The sequence below is a fragment of the Lupinus angustifolius genome, chromosome LG08 (genome assembly GCF_001865875.1).
Source record: "Lupinus angustifolius cultivar Tanjil chromosome LG08, LupAngTanjil_v1.0, whole genome shotgun sequence".
Taxonomy (NCBI): domain Eukaryota; kingdom Viridiplantae; phylum Streptophyta; class Magnoliopsida; order Fabales; family Fabaceae; genus Lupinus; species Lupinus angustifolius.
Genome location: NC_032016.1, coordinates 18,180,510 through 18,197,563, shown reverse-complemented (window position 1 = coordinate 18,197,563; position 17,054 = coordinate 18,180,510). Strand labels below are relative to the sequence as shown.

The following is a 17,054-nucleotide window of genomic DNA, read 5'->3' as shown; positions in this document are numbered from 1 at the left end:
ATATAATTTTTCCACACAATTTATGTTATCCTTTCTAATAACAAAATACAAGTTCAGCTATCAACAAGGCATTATGAAAATAATAATATGTGCACATATGCAGAAGATAAAAGGTATTCCGTTGTTGCATATTTTCACCATTTACAAAATGTATCATATATAGATTTAGGCTTATCAAGCATTGCAGATCTTGTTTCTTTGTAAACAAAGTTTACTTATATCTATACTATATAAAAAAGAGAAAATATTGTGTAATTTTTATCATTGTATAATTTTCGGTTTATTATTTTGTCTTTAACATTATTTAATTTCTATAAAAAATCATATAATCATATGTAATCACTATCAACATATTAATCGCCATCTCACCTTAATCTAACCATTAAAATAAAGATAAAAAATATAATATAAAGTGGACCTAATAAATTTTAGAATATATAATATATTGAAAATAAAAAGTATATAAAACTTAAATATTTAAAATAAAAAACTAAAAAATGTGAGGCCCACAAGCATGAAATCTCTATCGGTAATAATTATAACATTAATAAGTGAAAACACATATAGAACAAAGTATCATATAAGGAAGACATGTGTGGGGGCAAGTAATCCTTAGCGTCTTAAACCCTCATTATTGGGTAGTATTTTGGATATTCAAGAGTAGTCAATAAATTTGGATATTCAAGACTAGTCAATAAATTTTCTAAGCTTAATTATTTATTTATACCTATTTTGATTATCAATATATAGTAAAATAATTATTACACCATTAATAATATATATAATAAATTTATTAGAATAATTTAATCGCTAAAATTCTTTATAAAATAATAATAAAATAAGTATATAATTTAAAAATAATAAAAAATATATTATATAATATTTAATTAACTTTATGGAATATGCTAATCATTAGTGTGCACATTCAATTTACACCTCAGTGCTACATTCAATCATCCCTTCATAGATAGCTCCTCCTGTTATATAAATGTGTGCATATTCCTAGCCGCTCCTTACCCGTTTCTCTTCTCCTTTTAAGCCCACACACTCTCTCTAAATCCCTTCACATAACCACAATCAATAAAAACCAGCGATAATGGCGCTCAACATAGCTGCAGTTGGCGCTCTTTGTTTATGCGTTATTGTTTCTCTGTTTGCCATTACTAGTGCTGGAGATCCGTCCAAGTTCTTCGACTGGAAAGTTACATATGGAGACATTTCTCCACTTGGTGTTCGCCAACAAGTATTATTCTCCTGTCTTAATATCAAGATTTCTATATTCTATGTTATTTTACATGTTTATTATTTCAGTTTTCGTTCAATGTGAGTGTGAAGGGAACATACGTTGGTTTACTTGTTTTTGTTTACTTTGTGATATAGGGAATACTTATCAATGGACAATTCCCAGGTCCAGACATTAATACTATTACCAACGAAAATCTTATCATCAATGTCTTCAATGGTTTGGACGAGCCTTTTCTTCTATCATGGTATTTTCTTTTTCTTTACTAGTGGTGCATATCTTGTTTCAAAATTTACATATCACTTGTAATGATTAAAATCTATATGTAGTCAATACTAACATTCACAATTAATGTTCAAAACAGTTACCATGTATGCGCGTGGAATAAATTATATTATTTTTATTTTTATTGCTATTATTATTCCTATCCATCATTCTTGTATAATTCTTTTTATTATTATATATTTTAGTCCTTTTTATTTGAAAGTATAAATATATCACCAATTTTATTCTTATCTTACACAAATAAAAAGTGCCAAGGTAGGTGATTTTAGTCACCAATTTATTTGAGTCTCTTTATTTTGAAGATTTAATTATAAAGTGATTATTTTTTAAATGAATGTAATATCTATGCATTATTTGTAAGTGTAAAATTTTATATAATATCATTATATAAGTCATTTGTATTACGTTTTTAAGATTCAATGATAATAAAATATAAATAATACAATGATAATATATAAAATTCATAATATATTTTTTCTCTTTTCTAAGATTTGATCAATACAAAGACAAATTATTTTTTATCCAACGGGAAGGGCCAAAATAGGTGATTTTGGTCTATGAGCTTTCATGATAATTTAGAACGTATTTATATCAGGTTAGATCAGAAGCATTGTCGGTACTAAATAATTGTCAGCAATGCATTCTGGCTTTCCACACTGGGGAGTGGGGAGTGAAAAAGTAATTAGGAAAGAATATTTTTGTGCTTTTTATTTCATCATTTTCGGGGAAATACAAAATTAGAAGTTATAAAAAGAAGTTTTAAAAACTGATATTTTCTAATAAATTTTTATCCCAACTTTCTCCAAAAATAACACATGTACATATATATATATATATTATATTAGTTAGAATACTCATATGATGATAGAGTTTACTAATTAAACTAAATATAATTAAGTTATATATTTTATAATAAAATTATAAATATAAATATCATTATTATTTCTAACATATAATTTTGTTATTGAAATGATTTAATGTTTGACCATGTTACAAATAACTATTAGATTTAAGGTTTACATCTTTAACGTGTATTTTAAAATAAGAATAATAAAATTATAAATATAAATATTATTATTATTTCTAACATATAATTTTGTTATTGAAATGATTTAATGTTTGACCATCTTACAATAACTATTAGATATAGTTTAAAATATATGTTAGAAATATATTGACCAATACTTTCCAATTTTGGTCAGTTTAATTAAATGTTCATTATAACTATCATATTATATTAGTATAGAGATTGATTTACTTGTTGAACTACTTAGTATGATATGTATTACTATAATTTTTTTACTGTTAATTATAATGCTAAAACACAATTTGTTTATTGTAAATTTATTTAATTGTTCAAACTCTTTTACTTCCACCCTACTTTATATATTTGGAATAGTTTTATATCAATCCTTAAAATATTAATTGCCTACTAAAAATACATATTTATGTGTTTGGTTTGTGTCAAGTTGAACTAATGACTTATTATTGGTCTAATGAGTAGGTCGGTAATCAGATATATTGAGAGTTGGATGATCGATTCTGATTTTAATATCTTAAAAATAATAGTTTTGATTAAATTTCTACTATTCATAGTACGCACAACATTAAGTTACAGTAGTGCCCATTTTAATTAAAATGAGAAGATATTTGTACAGTTTTACCCTCAGAAGCAAAACAAGGCAAAAACAAAAATTCTCATCTCCAATACTAAAAATGATCATTATCAGATAAATTAAGATATAGAGGTTAATACTACTCTGGCATCTATATAGGATAATACTACAAAAATGAGTGAATTGACTACTATCTGAGATAATACTACTATGGCATCTCTTTTTCCGAATTTATTTGCCTCAAACTAAATCAGTAGAAAAGATAAAATGTTCATGCAAATTCTAGTGAATAATGTTATCAACACATGTTCATATATATAATATATACTTGTTATTATAAAGTCACGTATAAATTTATGGTGAATCACAGGAGTGGGGTCCAGCAGAGAAGGAACTCATATCAAGATGGGGTATTTGGAACAACATGCCCCATCCCACCAGGGAAGAACTTCACATATAAAATTCAAGTGAAGGATCAAATTGGAAGCTTTTTCTACTTCCCATCACTTGCTTTTCACAGAGCAGCTGGAGCTTTTGGAGGCATCAGGGTCCTCAGCCAGCCTCTAATTCCAGTCCCCTTCCCTAAGCCTGCTGATGATTACACTGTCCTCATTGGAGATTGGTACAAGACCAACCACAAGGTATTATTTTTCATTCATATTCCCCCTTATACTTAAACTATCATTTGGTAAATTATAACGAATTTGTTTGTATTATTATTTCACAGGATTTGAGGAACCAACTTGATAGTGGTAAGATCCTAAGTTTCCCAGATGGAATACTCATTAATGGTCGTGGCCCTAACGGAACATCTTTCAATGTGGTAAAAGGTATGCATGCCCTATCAATATAATTTTGTTTGAAAATATCATGTGACATAATAAGACTCACATGCATGTCTTTACTTAGCTTTCCTTACTTAACATTTTCATGGATTCTTCTCTTATTCTTTATTAACATCATCATGAACTTAAATTATGCTCAACTATTTTTTAACTTCTATCATTCCCACTTCAGGAAAGACTTACAGATTGAGAATATCGAATGTGGGGTTACAAAATTCCCTCAATTTTCGCATCCAAAACCACAAACTGACGCTAGTAGAAGTGGAAGGGAAACACACTATTCAAACTACATATACCTCTCTTGATCTTCATGTGGGTCAGTCATATTCAGTTCTAGTAACAGCTGATCAACCTGATAAGGACTATTACATTGTGGTTTCAAGTAGATTCACATCTCAAGTTCTCACTACCACTGGAATTCTTCATTACAGCAACTCTAAGAGCCCAGTATCAGGCCCACCCCCTGCTGGACCTACCACCGACATTAACTTCTCCTTGGAGCAGGCCCGCTCCATCAGGTATTTATCAACTCCATTAAAAGAATAACATCATTTGGGATAGGTGATTATCTCTCAACAAGTGACATTTCTCAAGAATCAAACCATTGCTCTTTCAATCATCTAGATAATTTAATATAGTCTTATACCACTATACAAATATCTTGTTGGTTTTTCCTACATTAATTGCTACTTCATAAGCATTGAGATCAACTCAATCTATTTTAACTTAATAAGAGGTCTTAAGTTTGAAATTTAGCAAATAGAACCAGGTGAAGTATTTGATAGGTAATGTTTATATTAACAAAATACATCTCGAACTGACCTAGATGATAATTAGATAAAACTATATAGTAAAGTATTCCGAGGAGTAAAATGTTTACTTCATTTGGTATCGCCATTAGATATAATATGTTTTTTGGTTTAACTCAAATGTATTATGCACTCATTTTTCTATACCTTGTATCATTTTTTATTTCCCCATTTATCTTATAAATATCATCTCACGATTTACTATTTGATTCATTGAATCACATGAAATGTACCTCTCTCTGCATATGAAATATTATTATGAAAAGATGGATGAACTGAATTTTACACTAAATATTGTTAAAAAAAACAGGATCAACTTGACAGCAAGTGGACCAAGGCCAAACCCCCAAGGCACATATCATTACGGTCTAATAAACGTAACCAGAACCATCATACTCTCAAACTCTCAAGGAATTGTGAATGGAAAGCAAAGATATGCAATCAATGGTGTCTCATATGTTGCCCCAGACACTCCTCTTAAGCTCGCCGACCACTTCAAAATCGAAGGGGTTTACCGTAATGGTAGTATACAAGACAAACCTACTAGTGGCCCCATTCACCTTGACACTTCTGTAACGCAATCTGACTTCAAAGCATTTCTTGAGATTGTCTTCCAAAACTATGAGAATACCATTCAGAGCTATCACCTTGATGGATACTCTTTCTATGTTGTTGGGTAAGCACACTACTACATATCATCCTCATTGCTTAACATTATACACTAATTTTGTTCTATTTCCTTGAAAGATATATTATTAATATGTTTAAATTTGATGTAATAATTATCAATATGTATATGCACATACATTATCCTGATTTGTGTAAAGAAGTCTATATTTCTAGAATCACATTCCTCCTAAAAGAAACTTACATGAAAATAAGTCACACTGAAATGTATGAACATTTAATACAGATATTAAATGAAAAATTCAAAGTATCTAGTCTGGGGGAAATTAAAATAGTATTTCTTTTTGTTCAAAATGTTACACTCACTGTATGTTTAGTCATTACGCTAACCTCTCTTAAACAGAGATGACTATAATATACTAATCTTGTTTAAGGAAGTGAGTGTAGCTTTTGATATTAAAGGAGTACTTAGTATAATTAAGTTATATATGTGGTGCGGTTATTATAATTTCCCCTTTAATATTTTATGAAATCAAATAATTAATGCTTTTTACTTTTTTTTATTAAGTAATTATAAGATTTATTGTAAAAATATGATTCAGAATTTCTTTTCTTAAATGATAAACGTTGCCGACTTTTATCTTCCTATTTTTTATAAGAAGGCAATAAAATTTCTATTATATATGTAGTATGGATGGAGGACAATGGACACCTGATAGTAGGAAGCATTACAATCTTCACGATGCTATTGCTCGTTGCACCATTCAGGTGAGAATAAGCCATATTCATAGGCATTGTTTTCGTGGCATATCTATATTTTATATGTTTCTCACAATATAAGATAAGATAAATAGTTAGAACTAGATTCACATATTTGATAATCTTGACTTGTGCAGGTATATCCCAAGTCTTGGACTGCAGTATATTTTGCCCCAGACAATGTAGGAATGTGGAACTTAAGGTCTGAATTTTGGGCACGCCAATACCTTGGTCAACAGTTTTATTTACGCGTGTATGCAACATCATCCGTATCCAAATATGAATATCCTATTCCAAAGAATGTTCTTCTATGTGGCAAGGCAACTGGGAGATCCCTTGGTAACGTAACAACTGCTTGAAGGTTTCATACTCTGAGAGAGAACCTTAGAATTTGATTATGCATTTCATATAGTAAACATATGATTATTTAATAATATGCTCTCATTGTTTGATTATAATAGACATTTAATAATTTATGCTATGCGCCTTTACTGTGATGAACATCTTTGAAAACTTTATATACATCTCTAAGAATGTCAACGCTATATATATTGAAAATAATGAGGTTGCATATGCTAGATGTCCTTGCATTACATTTCTCCATGAAGTTATTTGGGATTAGTGAAGGGGAAAAGGATGTATGGAATGACAATGTAAGAGATTTTTATATTATTGTTATGTAATTCATGATTTTTAAATATAAGTAATAAAAATAAATTTTGAATGATGTATTATGTATAAATCTTTAACAATTGCATTACATATATATTATGCTTTACACACTTAGTTAATAAATGATTTGCTTTGAACATTTTTTGCAAATAAATGGTCATTAGTTTAAGGGGTTAACATGGGGGGCTTGTTCGTTACACGATTCTAAATGTTGGTTGAGTCATTTTTTGAACTCGAAGCTAACTTGATTCCAAATGTTCGACTAGTTCAGCCTTTAAACTCTACCTTAGACATAATTAAATACAATACATATCATTTTTAGATAAAAACTTCTCAATGTTACATGTTATTATGAATATGTTATTTACCATATGAAATTATGTATGTATACTAATATATGAAGTCAAAACATGGTTACGGGGCAAATATATGTAATTGAATAGACGTAATTTTTATATTCCAAATTTGTCCATTTACTATATCCAATGTTTTTATATTTGTCTTCATAATATGCTAGTTGCTAATAATTTTGTAACATACAAGTTACTAATAATTTTGTAACACTCATGGGAGATAATTTTGTAACACATGGAGATGATTTTGTAACATACATGTTGTTGCATAAATCATAAAAAAATGGAATTTAATTAGATTTGATATATTAACCACATAATTCTACTAGGCAGAATGAAAAAAAAGATAATGGCGAAGTTGAAATTTTTTTAGGAAAGTAATGTGTCTCTCTGTAGAAACTTTGAAATATTTATCCGCATAAGTTAAGAAATTTAGAAAAACTTTGTTTATATAATTGATATAAAAAAATAAGAATGTGGATCAACAAACACGGAGTGTCTGTCGACACACTAGTGTATATATATTGTTAATCATATATATATGTTCAAAAATTATATAATCAATGATATTTTCAACCAAAAAGATATCATTATATGTACACAATTGAATAGACACTCATACAAACACAATGAATGAGTGATCATGGATTGGACATCCCCATACTTTCCTCATCCTCATCTTATCCTCATCCTCAACCTCATCCTCATCCTATCCTATCCTCATCCTCATCCTCATCCCCATACTTTCCTCATCCTCATTCTCATCCTCATCCTCATCCTCATCCTATCCTCATATTTTTCCTTTACCTGATCCTAAATATTGACCTAATCTAATTTTTAAACTCAATTTCATTCCTAGACCCAATGAAACCCAATCATAAACCATATTTAGATCCGATTATAATCAAGTTAAACTAGGTGACTGGGTAATGTCAGATCCTCCTCACTCCTTATCTTTTATAAAGAATATGACTTGAGAAAGGAAAAAGCTTTTATCTAGGGATAAAATTGACTACATATTTACTTTTATTGATATAATATGTGATACGCTTGATTCTATGATCAAGATACTCTGAGAGTCCTACTTTTCATTTGACATCTATTCTATCTATTAACAATATAATAAAAAAAAACTCATTCATGTCATATGTCATATTCTCCTCACATTTTTTCCCTTCATGCCACATGTCACCTCCTCCTTACATTTTCCCATCCTAAAATGTTCTATGTTATTAATCTATCTATTATCTATATAACAAAAAACTCCTTATTAACACATGTCACAATCTCCTTAACTTAAGCTCCTTGTCATGTCATCATTGACACATGTCACAATTTCCTTAACTTTCCCCCTCCAAAATGCCCACAGATTATTATAATGAACTCTCACACACTATATCATTCTTCTACTATCTTAATATAAATATATGTGAGAATAGGTTGTCCAAAGAATAGTCTATCTTCTTCAAATTAATCTTTCATCTCTCTACTCTTATTTCATTTCAATTTACTTCTTAGTTATGATATTACAATTAATAAGGAAATATGTTGATATTCTAATTCCCTTAAAAAATAACTGACAATGAATTTATTTCAAAATAATAATTTTAATACTAATTATTAAAAAAGATCTTAAAACGTTTGCAATTAATATTAATATATTCAGTTTCATATTATGTATAATTGATTATGATAATTAATTGATTTGATTTATATTTTGATTAAATTATTTATGATTCACTAATTTTAAGCAATCTCATTATGGATATAAATTTGCATAACTGTAAATAATAAATTTGCGAAAACTTAATAATGAGGCTACAAATATATGGTCGAAACTGTCTTCCTCTTTTCAATTAGTCATATAATGAGTTATGATATTACAATTAATAAGGAAATATGTTGATATTCTAACTCCCTTAAAAAATAACTGACAATGTATTTATTTCAAAATAATGATTTTAATACTAATTAGTAAAAAAGATCTTAAAACGTTTGCAATTAATATTAACATATTTAATTTCATATTATATATAATTGATTATGATAATTAATTGATTTGATTTATATTTTGATTAAATTATTTATGATTCGCTAATTTTAAACAATGCTCATTATGGATATAAATTTTCGTAACTGTAAATAATAAATTTGCGAAAACTTAATAATCTTCTATTAACAATATAATAAAAAAAACTATTCATGCCACGTGTCACATTCTCCTCACATTTTTTCCCTTCATGCCACATGTCACCTCCTCCTTACATTTTCCCCTCCTAAAATATTCTATGTTATTATTCTATTATCTATATAACAAAAAAAACTCTTTATTAACACATGTCACCATCTCCTTAACTTAAGCTCCTTGCTATGTCATCATTGACACATGTCACAATTTCCTTAATTTTCCCCCTCCAAAATGCCCACAGATTATTATAATGAACTCTCACACACTATATCATTCTTCTACTATCTTAATATAAATATATATGTGAGAATAGGTTGTCCAAAGAATAGTCTATCTTCTTCAAATTAATCTTTCATCTCTCTACTCTTATTTCATTTCAATTTACTTCTTAGTTATGATATTACAATTAATAAGGAAATATGTTGATATTCTAACTTCCTTAAAAAAATAACTGACAATGTATTTATTTCAAAATAATGATTTTATACTAATTATTAAAAAAGATCTTAAAACGTTTGCAACTAATATTAACATATTCAATTTCATATTATGTATAATTGATTATGATAATTAATTGATTTGATTTATATTTTGATTAAATTATTTATGATTCACTAATTTTAAGCATTCCTCGTGTGTGTTTTAACTATACAAATGTGTGATTAATATATGTATTCTTAGCAATGTAAATGTATGAGTAACATATGTGTTTGAACCATTAAAATGTATGAGTCACATGTTTGTTATTAACAATATGAATGCACAGATAACATGTATGTTCTTAATTAGTCATATAATGAGTTATGATATTACAATTAATAAGGAAATATGTTGATATTCTAATTCCCTTACAAAATAACTGACAATGGATTTATTTCAAAATAATGATTTTAATACTAATTATTAAAAAAAGATCTTAAAACGTTTGCAATTAATATTAACATATTCAATTTCATATTATGTATAATTGATTATGATAATTAATTGATTTGATTTATATTTTGATTAAATTATTTATGATTCGCTAATTTTAAGCAATGCTCATTATGGATATAAATTTGCATAACTGTAAAGAATAAATTTACGAAAACTTAATAATGAGGCTACAAATATATGGTCGAAACTGTCTTCCTCTTTTCAATTAATCATATAATGAGTTATGATATTACAATTAATAAGAAAATATATTGATATTCCATCTCTCTTAAAAAATAACTGACAATGGATTTATTTCAAAATAATGATTTTAATAATAATTAATAAAAAAGATCTTAAAAACGTTTGCAATTAATATTAACATATTCAATTTCATATTATGTATAATTGATTATGATAATTAATTGATTTGATTTATATTTGATTAAATTATTTATGATTCGCTAATTTTAAGCATTCCTTATGTGTGTTTCAACTATACAAATGTGTGATTAATATATATATTCTTAGCAATATGAACGTACGAGTAACGTATGTGTTTGAACCATTAAAATGTATGAGTCACATGTTTGTTATTACCAATATGAATGCACATATAACATGTATGTTCTTAATCATGTGAATGCACATGTAATATGTACATTTTTACCCATGCGGCAAAAATTACGGCCCGTGCAAATACACAGGTAACTTGCTAGTATGAATTGTGATTAAGATCCGGTTATAGAGAAATGGAAGTAGCAATTTATTGACAAAATAAAGAGAGAAGATTAGCGTAAGCGTTCAATGAAGTGATCTATGATGGTCTCCTTAAAGGGTGAAGTAAGAATAACACTTAATTGCATGATATTTGGACAATGCAAAAATTATTGCTTTACTTCTGGATACCATAGTTTGAATATAATTAAATTGTCCAAATTATAGTTAACAAAATTACCCTCCAAAATCTTCTGTCTTTCACTATGCTCATGTGAGTGTTAAAATAATGAATGGGTGCAAGAGGAAGAACAATATTAGTGTCCAACCAATTGAAGATAAGTTGCCAAACAGAATAGGTGAACTTGCATAAAGAGAAAAGATGTTGAGTAAATTGAGGGTGTTCAACACAAAAGGTACATAGAGGTCCTCTTCTGATATAGAGACACCCCCCTTGTGAGAAGTACTTCCCTAGTTGGTATTTTGTCCTGGAAAAGTCTTCATGCAAAAGTAGTCTTTAACACCGTATTTTTTAGAGCACTTTTAATTAAGCAATTAATATTAATGGATTAATTATAAAAATTAATCAGTAATGTTTTTGGCTAAACCTCAGTTGAATTTTAGTCTTGTATTATAGTTTTCTTGCTTGCCCTATTTTTTCAAGATTTCCGGAGAATAAAAGTTTCCGAGACGATTTCGGGTCGTTTTATCGAGTTTTCACCCAGTTTTTTAGTTTCATAACTCGGAATCAAATTCCGATTTTGATGTTGGCTTCAAAATATTATTTCTAGTCCAAATAGACGCCAAGTTTGTCCATAACGCATCTCTATATATTTTCACCTTGAAATTCAAGTTTCGACGTTTCGGGCAAGTTCCTAAATCGGGAGAATGTATATTTCCAGACGAAATTATCCGAAAATATTCGGACACACCGTTTATCGAGAAATTAGATCATATCAATGAAAATATAAAGTGTCAAGGATAGCATTAGCAATACTTTGCCTATGTTTTGATGAAGACAATGTTCTATTAAAGCTTGAACATGACTCAACAATCAACATGCCTTATGCTCATTTGGTCATATCTAGATTAGGATTGTGAACACCCAATTTTATCCTACCTTTACTTTTTATCTTTGGTGCAAAACTCAATAAAAAATAAAAACATCATTTCATGATTTGCAAAAGCGTTCGGATAAATAATATATAAATTAATTATGTACAACATCAGTATTAGTATTGTTATGTTAAAAAGTGTCGTAAGAGTACTGGTTAACAATTCACAAGTCAATCAATGGCTCTATGCTTCTTACGTCTCCAATAAGTGTTATAAAAAGAATCTTGTTCCAAATAGTTGCAACTTTGTTTGAAGTCATTAAGCAAGCACTGTGAGTAAGTGCCATTTGCAAACCAACCTATACAATCGAATGATGCAAACAAAATATATTAGCACAAGAAATAGAACAACAACAACATCCTTATTTAACAAGGGTGGCAAGGGATCAATAACCAAACCCCTTATTGTTGATCTTGACTTTGGCCAACGCCCACGAGCTGTTAGTGGGTCTGCACTTGAACCTAAAAAAATCCAGCATTAACCTAGCCGAGAGTCATCAAAAGAGACTTGAAGAGATGGTTTTAGTAACAGATGCAAATCAAAAGTCAGGGTCCGATAATATGCTCATTTTTTCAGTTACACACTAGGCCGATTAAGAATTGATATTCATATTAATTCAGGGAGAAGGGGCAGTAGTGAATTTTGAGAACAAAATCTCAAAGGATGACAATTAGGGGGTGCAAATCAGAGGTTATTGCACAGTTACACAAACACACAGTCATAATCAGCAATAATGAGTAGTTTCAGATAACAAAAGGTTTGTGCACGTTTCTGGTTATTATTTGGCAAACCAAAATGTACTTCACAAACCATTATAAAAGGCAAGAGATTATCTATCATAAAAGAGGATGATAAAGATACAAGCATACATACATCATCAGTTGAAATAGAAAAGTCAGAAACAATAGTAAGTGGAGGAGAGAGTCTTAAGAGATTACGACACAAAAAACAGAAAAGATTGAGCATATACAAAATAGTCCAAATACACACAGAGGCAAGAACCAGAGAACAAAAGGCAGGAACTCAGCAATGAGTCAATAACATCAACGTGTAGATAGGAACACATTCAGGTAAGGCAATTATCATTTTCATTATATAATTATAAGTAAAATACCCTTAGGATAACCTATATATCAAATGAGATGCATACATCTAACATACATATTCTGAAGCATTGGATATTTGTTAAAGTAAAAAATATCAACCCATGTTGACATCACTTTGTGTGAGAAGTCTTTAGTGAGGCTAATAGTCGCTACTTCCGGACAGTCCAAGAGCAATTACTCACGGGCCAACAACATCTCCGTCATTACTAACGCAAGAACCATGGTCACTATCTTGGTTTGATAAACATCTTAAATAATGTTTCACACTGCATATGTACATAATTAGGAAATCATCTATCCGGAAAGAAGGAAGCCGTAGCATATGCCATAGCCATTGATTCATAAAACGAAAAGTAAAAATGAAAGGAAAGAGATGAATGAGCCGAATAAAAAATAAAAAAGTAAAGAAGAAGATGAGTTCACCTTCGATTCGGAACCACCACGAACCACCGCGAGAATAGATTACCGAACCACCGCGTCACCACCATCGCAAGCCATAGCTGAAGACGGAAGCTTTGGCCATTGCCGCCAACTCTATGGGGGCCGTCAATGGAGAAGAAAGAACCAGGGATTCCAAATCCCTTTTGAGTTCAAGGGTTCTTAAAACCCGTACACCTTTTCTCTGTTAGAGTAAATTACACTCATACCCTGAGTTTAGTGAAATTACACAAACCACCCAAACTTTTTTAAAACCAACACAAACCCCCCTAATTATATATATATATATATATATATATATATATACATTACACTGAATACGATCTGTAAGATAGATAAGTGTAATTTCTTAAATATAAAATGGCGACAGGTGTAATTAAGTGAAACAAAATACGATATATTGTGAAGATAAGTCCAAATAGTATAAATGTCGATGTTTATTCTTTATTTTGGTTAGTTAGAGTAATTTAAACATTTCCTTAGACTTATTGACGTAGTTTGTAACGAATAAAAAATAATGAAATATACATAAGTTTATACTATTTAGTGGTTTGTGTGTAGGTTTTAAAAAGGTCTGGATGATAATTTTACTAAAACACTGGGGTGTTAGTGTAATTCACTCTATTTATTATGTTTATTATTACTTAACTTCTTTATTTATTTTGTCTTACTTTTTAATTGTTCTAATATTAGTTAACATTCTCAATTGTGATAGAATGAATGATAAACGTGTTTATTCCATATAACTATACAACCATAATATACCTTAATTATAGTAGCATTCGTTTTAATAAAATAAAGCCTAATAATAATAATATATTTTTACCCCTATAAATCATATTAATATCTGTTCTGGCAAAAATCTAATAAAATTTATTCATCATATGATAAAAGATAATAACTACCAATAATTTCTTCTCAAATCATCTTCAAAAGGTCGCGCTATGCCGCTTATTTTCAATCGATTAAATCTCAAAATCGATTAAACTTTATTTTTTAAAATTAAAATAACAATTTTTTTTTTCCATAATAAACAAAGTTTGCAAAATGAATATGTTTGACTTAAAATATATTTTTTTTAATTAAAATACCATCAACCAATAAACATTTTTCTACTTAAAGAACTATGTAAGCCTTGATTCCCTTAAAAGGGATACGTAGGACCAAGGTCAATCTTGTCAAACATAATAATAAAAAACTATTTTTTTCTTCTTAATAATTGATTAATTAATCATAAAATTTAATAATAATGATAATAATAATAAAGTCATATATTTTAATGAAGGGTACCGCTTAAGGCGGGCGGGTATGGTGCGAATATCTTCCCTACCTTGTAACCGACTCCCGAACCTGGATATCAAAAATCCAAAAGCCCAAGGTAATTGGGCTTCAAAGATTTTTCTACATTTTTAACTATAAAATGTAGTGGCGACTCTAAACAAAGTCGTGCAGCCGAAAATCGGGGCGACAAGGATATATTTAGAGTCACTATTCTAAGTAGTCTGGGATGTGTTCCGTAGTAAGTGAGCATAAGTGAGGTGAACCTAGGTGTTAGTCTCTCAAGCCATCTTAATTGTCATATCATATTCATGAGACATATCATCTAGTTAATTGTATGTTCATGCATTAATCATACATGTTATATGTGCATATTAGGCATAATATAATTGCTAGAACATGTATATATGTTGTGCATAACATATGAGAAGTTTACCTATTGAACCATGTACTTTAATGTGTCAGTTAATTGATTAACGTGGTGACTTAATCGATTAACTCAACTGCTTTTCTGTTAAATCAATGCTTTCTGTTACAACTGTTTTCTGTGTCATTCTATTGCATGGTTAATCGATTAACGGGTAGCCTTAATCTATTAACAGGTCTGTTATTTGTTATAACTGATTTTTGTTTTAACCGTTTAACTGTTTGCAATGAATCCAACTGCCAAAACTACTTGCATTCTACTGTATAGGGCTGATTTTAGAGAGCATTTTTCATTCTGTTTACTGTTTTGCAAGAGAGTTGCATGTGTGAGAAGAAAGTTGTTATGCTGAATTGATTTCTGAATTCTTGTATACTGTTTTTACATATTCATATGCTCATCCTTATCTTGCTCACATGTTCATGCATTATATAGATTGATTTAGAGAGATTATTTTATTTTTGTTTTTGACTAACTCACATGATTCTTGATGGCTTGAGTGATTAGTGAGTGGGTTAGTCGTTAGATCTTTTCTTGTTATATTCCAAGCATTATTGTGCTTAGTATACCTTACTGTTTAATCTGTTTTCGTTGTGTGTTTCTGGATTAATCTCTTGGTGTCGTACCACCACAGAGATTGAGATTCTTCACCAAGGCTAGGAGGTCTTGATTTGAGGACAACAATCTTGGCTAGGGTTGTTTCGTGAGAAAGGTTTTCTCAAGCGAAGGGTAGAGTCAAACCAATGATTTAGGGGTCCTAGATTTCAAGAACGAAGCATCCTATGTGCTTGTAATTGAATTGGTGTGTGTATTCATACTTAGAGAGATTATTTTATTTTTGTTTTTGACTAACTCACATGATTCTTGATGGCTTGAGTGATTAATGAGTGTTGTTAGTCTTTAGATCTTTTCGTGTAATATTTCAAGCATTATTGTGCTTAGTATACCTTACTGTTTTAATTTGTTTTTGTGTGTTTCTGGATTAATCTCTTGGTGTCGTACCACCACAGAGATTGAGATTCTTCACCAAGGCTAGGAGGTCTTGATTTGAGGACAACAATCTTGGCTAGGGTTGTTTCGTGAGAAAGGTTTTCTCAAGCGAAGGGTAGAGTCAAACCAATGATTTAGGGGTCCTAGATTTCAAGAACGAAGCATCCTATGTGCTTGTAATTGAATTGGTGTGTGTATTCATACTGTTACTCAATATTGTGAAGAAGAGAATCTCCCTAGATCAGAAGGGGAGGCTTGGATGTAGTTTGCAGTGGACCGTAAACGAACCAAGATAAAATCCACTTTTGCACTCTTTTTCTCTCTGAATCTTCTTTTTATTTCTTGCTGTTTTAAATTGAATTTGTAGCTGACGTTTTGGATATTTGTTTACTACCATATGCTTATTATTTGTGCTTTAAAATATATATACTTTATCTCTGTTCAATTGATCTTAAATAACTGTGCAATCTGCCTCTCTGATCATTATGTTCTGTGCATAAGTTAATCGATTAAGACTAGGTGTTAATCGATTAACTGGGCTGTTTCTAGAAATTGGGTTTTGGTGCAAGAAGTGGTGATTGATAACCGCTACACCTATTCAACCCTCCCCCCTTTTAGGTGTTCCTAGGCCACTGATACCTAACAATCAATAAAGTTGGAAGTCATCATTTCA

At 29.6% G+C, this 17,054-nt stretch overlaps 1 protein-coding gene and 1 long non-coding RNA gene across 2 annotated transcripts; one reads left to right on the top strand and one right to left on the bottom strand.

Moving 5' to 3' along the window:
- LOC109353720 (L-ascorbate oxidase homolog) lies at positions 1,004 to 6,639 on the top strand. Its single transcript, XM_019596080.1, has 8 exons — positions 1,004 to 1,243; positions 1,381 to 1,490; positions 3,515 to 3,785; positions 3,872 to 3,974; positions 4,162 to 4,507; positions 5,109 to 5,474; positions 6,115 to 6,193; positions 6,322 to 6,639. Exons 1-8 carry the CDS (start codon positions 1,097 to 1,099, stop codon positions 6,541 to 6,543), a joined length of 1,644 nt encoding a protein of 547 aa, XP_019451625.1. The 5' UTR covers positions 1,004 to 1,096; the 3' UTR covers positions 6,544 to 6,639.
- Positions 12,223 to 13,834, bottom strand: LOC109354129. Its single transcript, XR_002108502.1, has 3 exons — positions 13,675 to 13,834; positions 12,544 to 13,517; positions 12,223 to 12,443 (listed from the first exon to the last, which is right to left on the bottom strand). It is a non-coding gene; the product is annotated as an uncharacterized LOC109354129 (long non-coding RNA).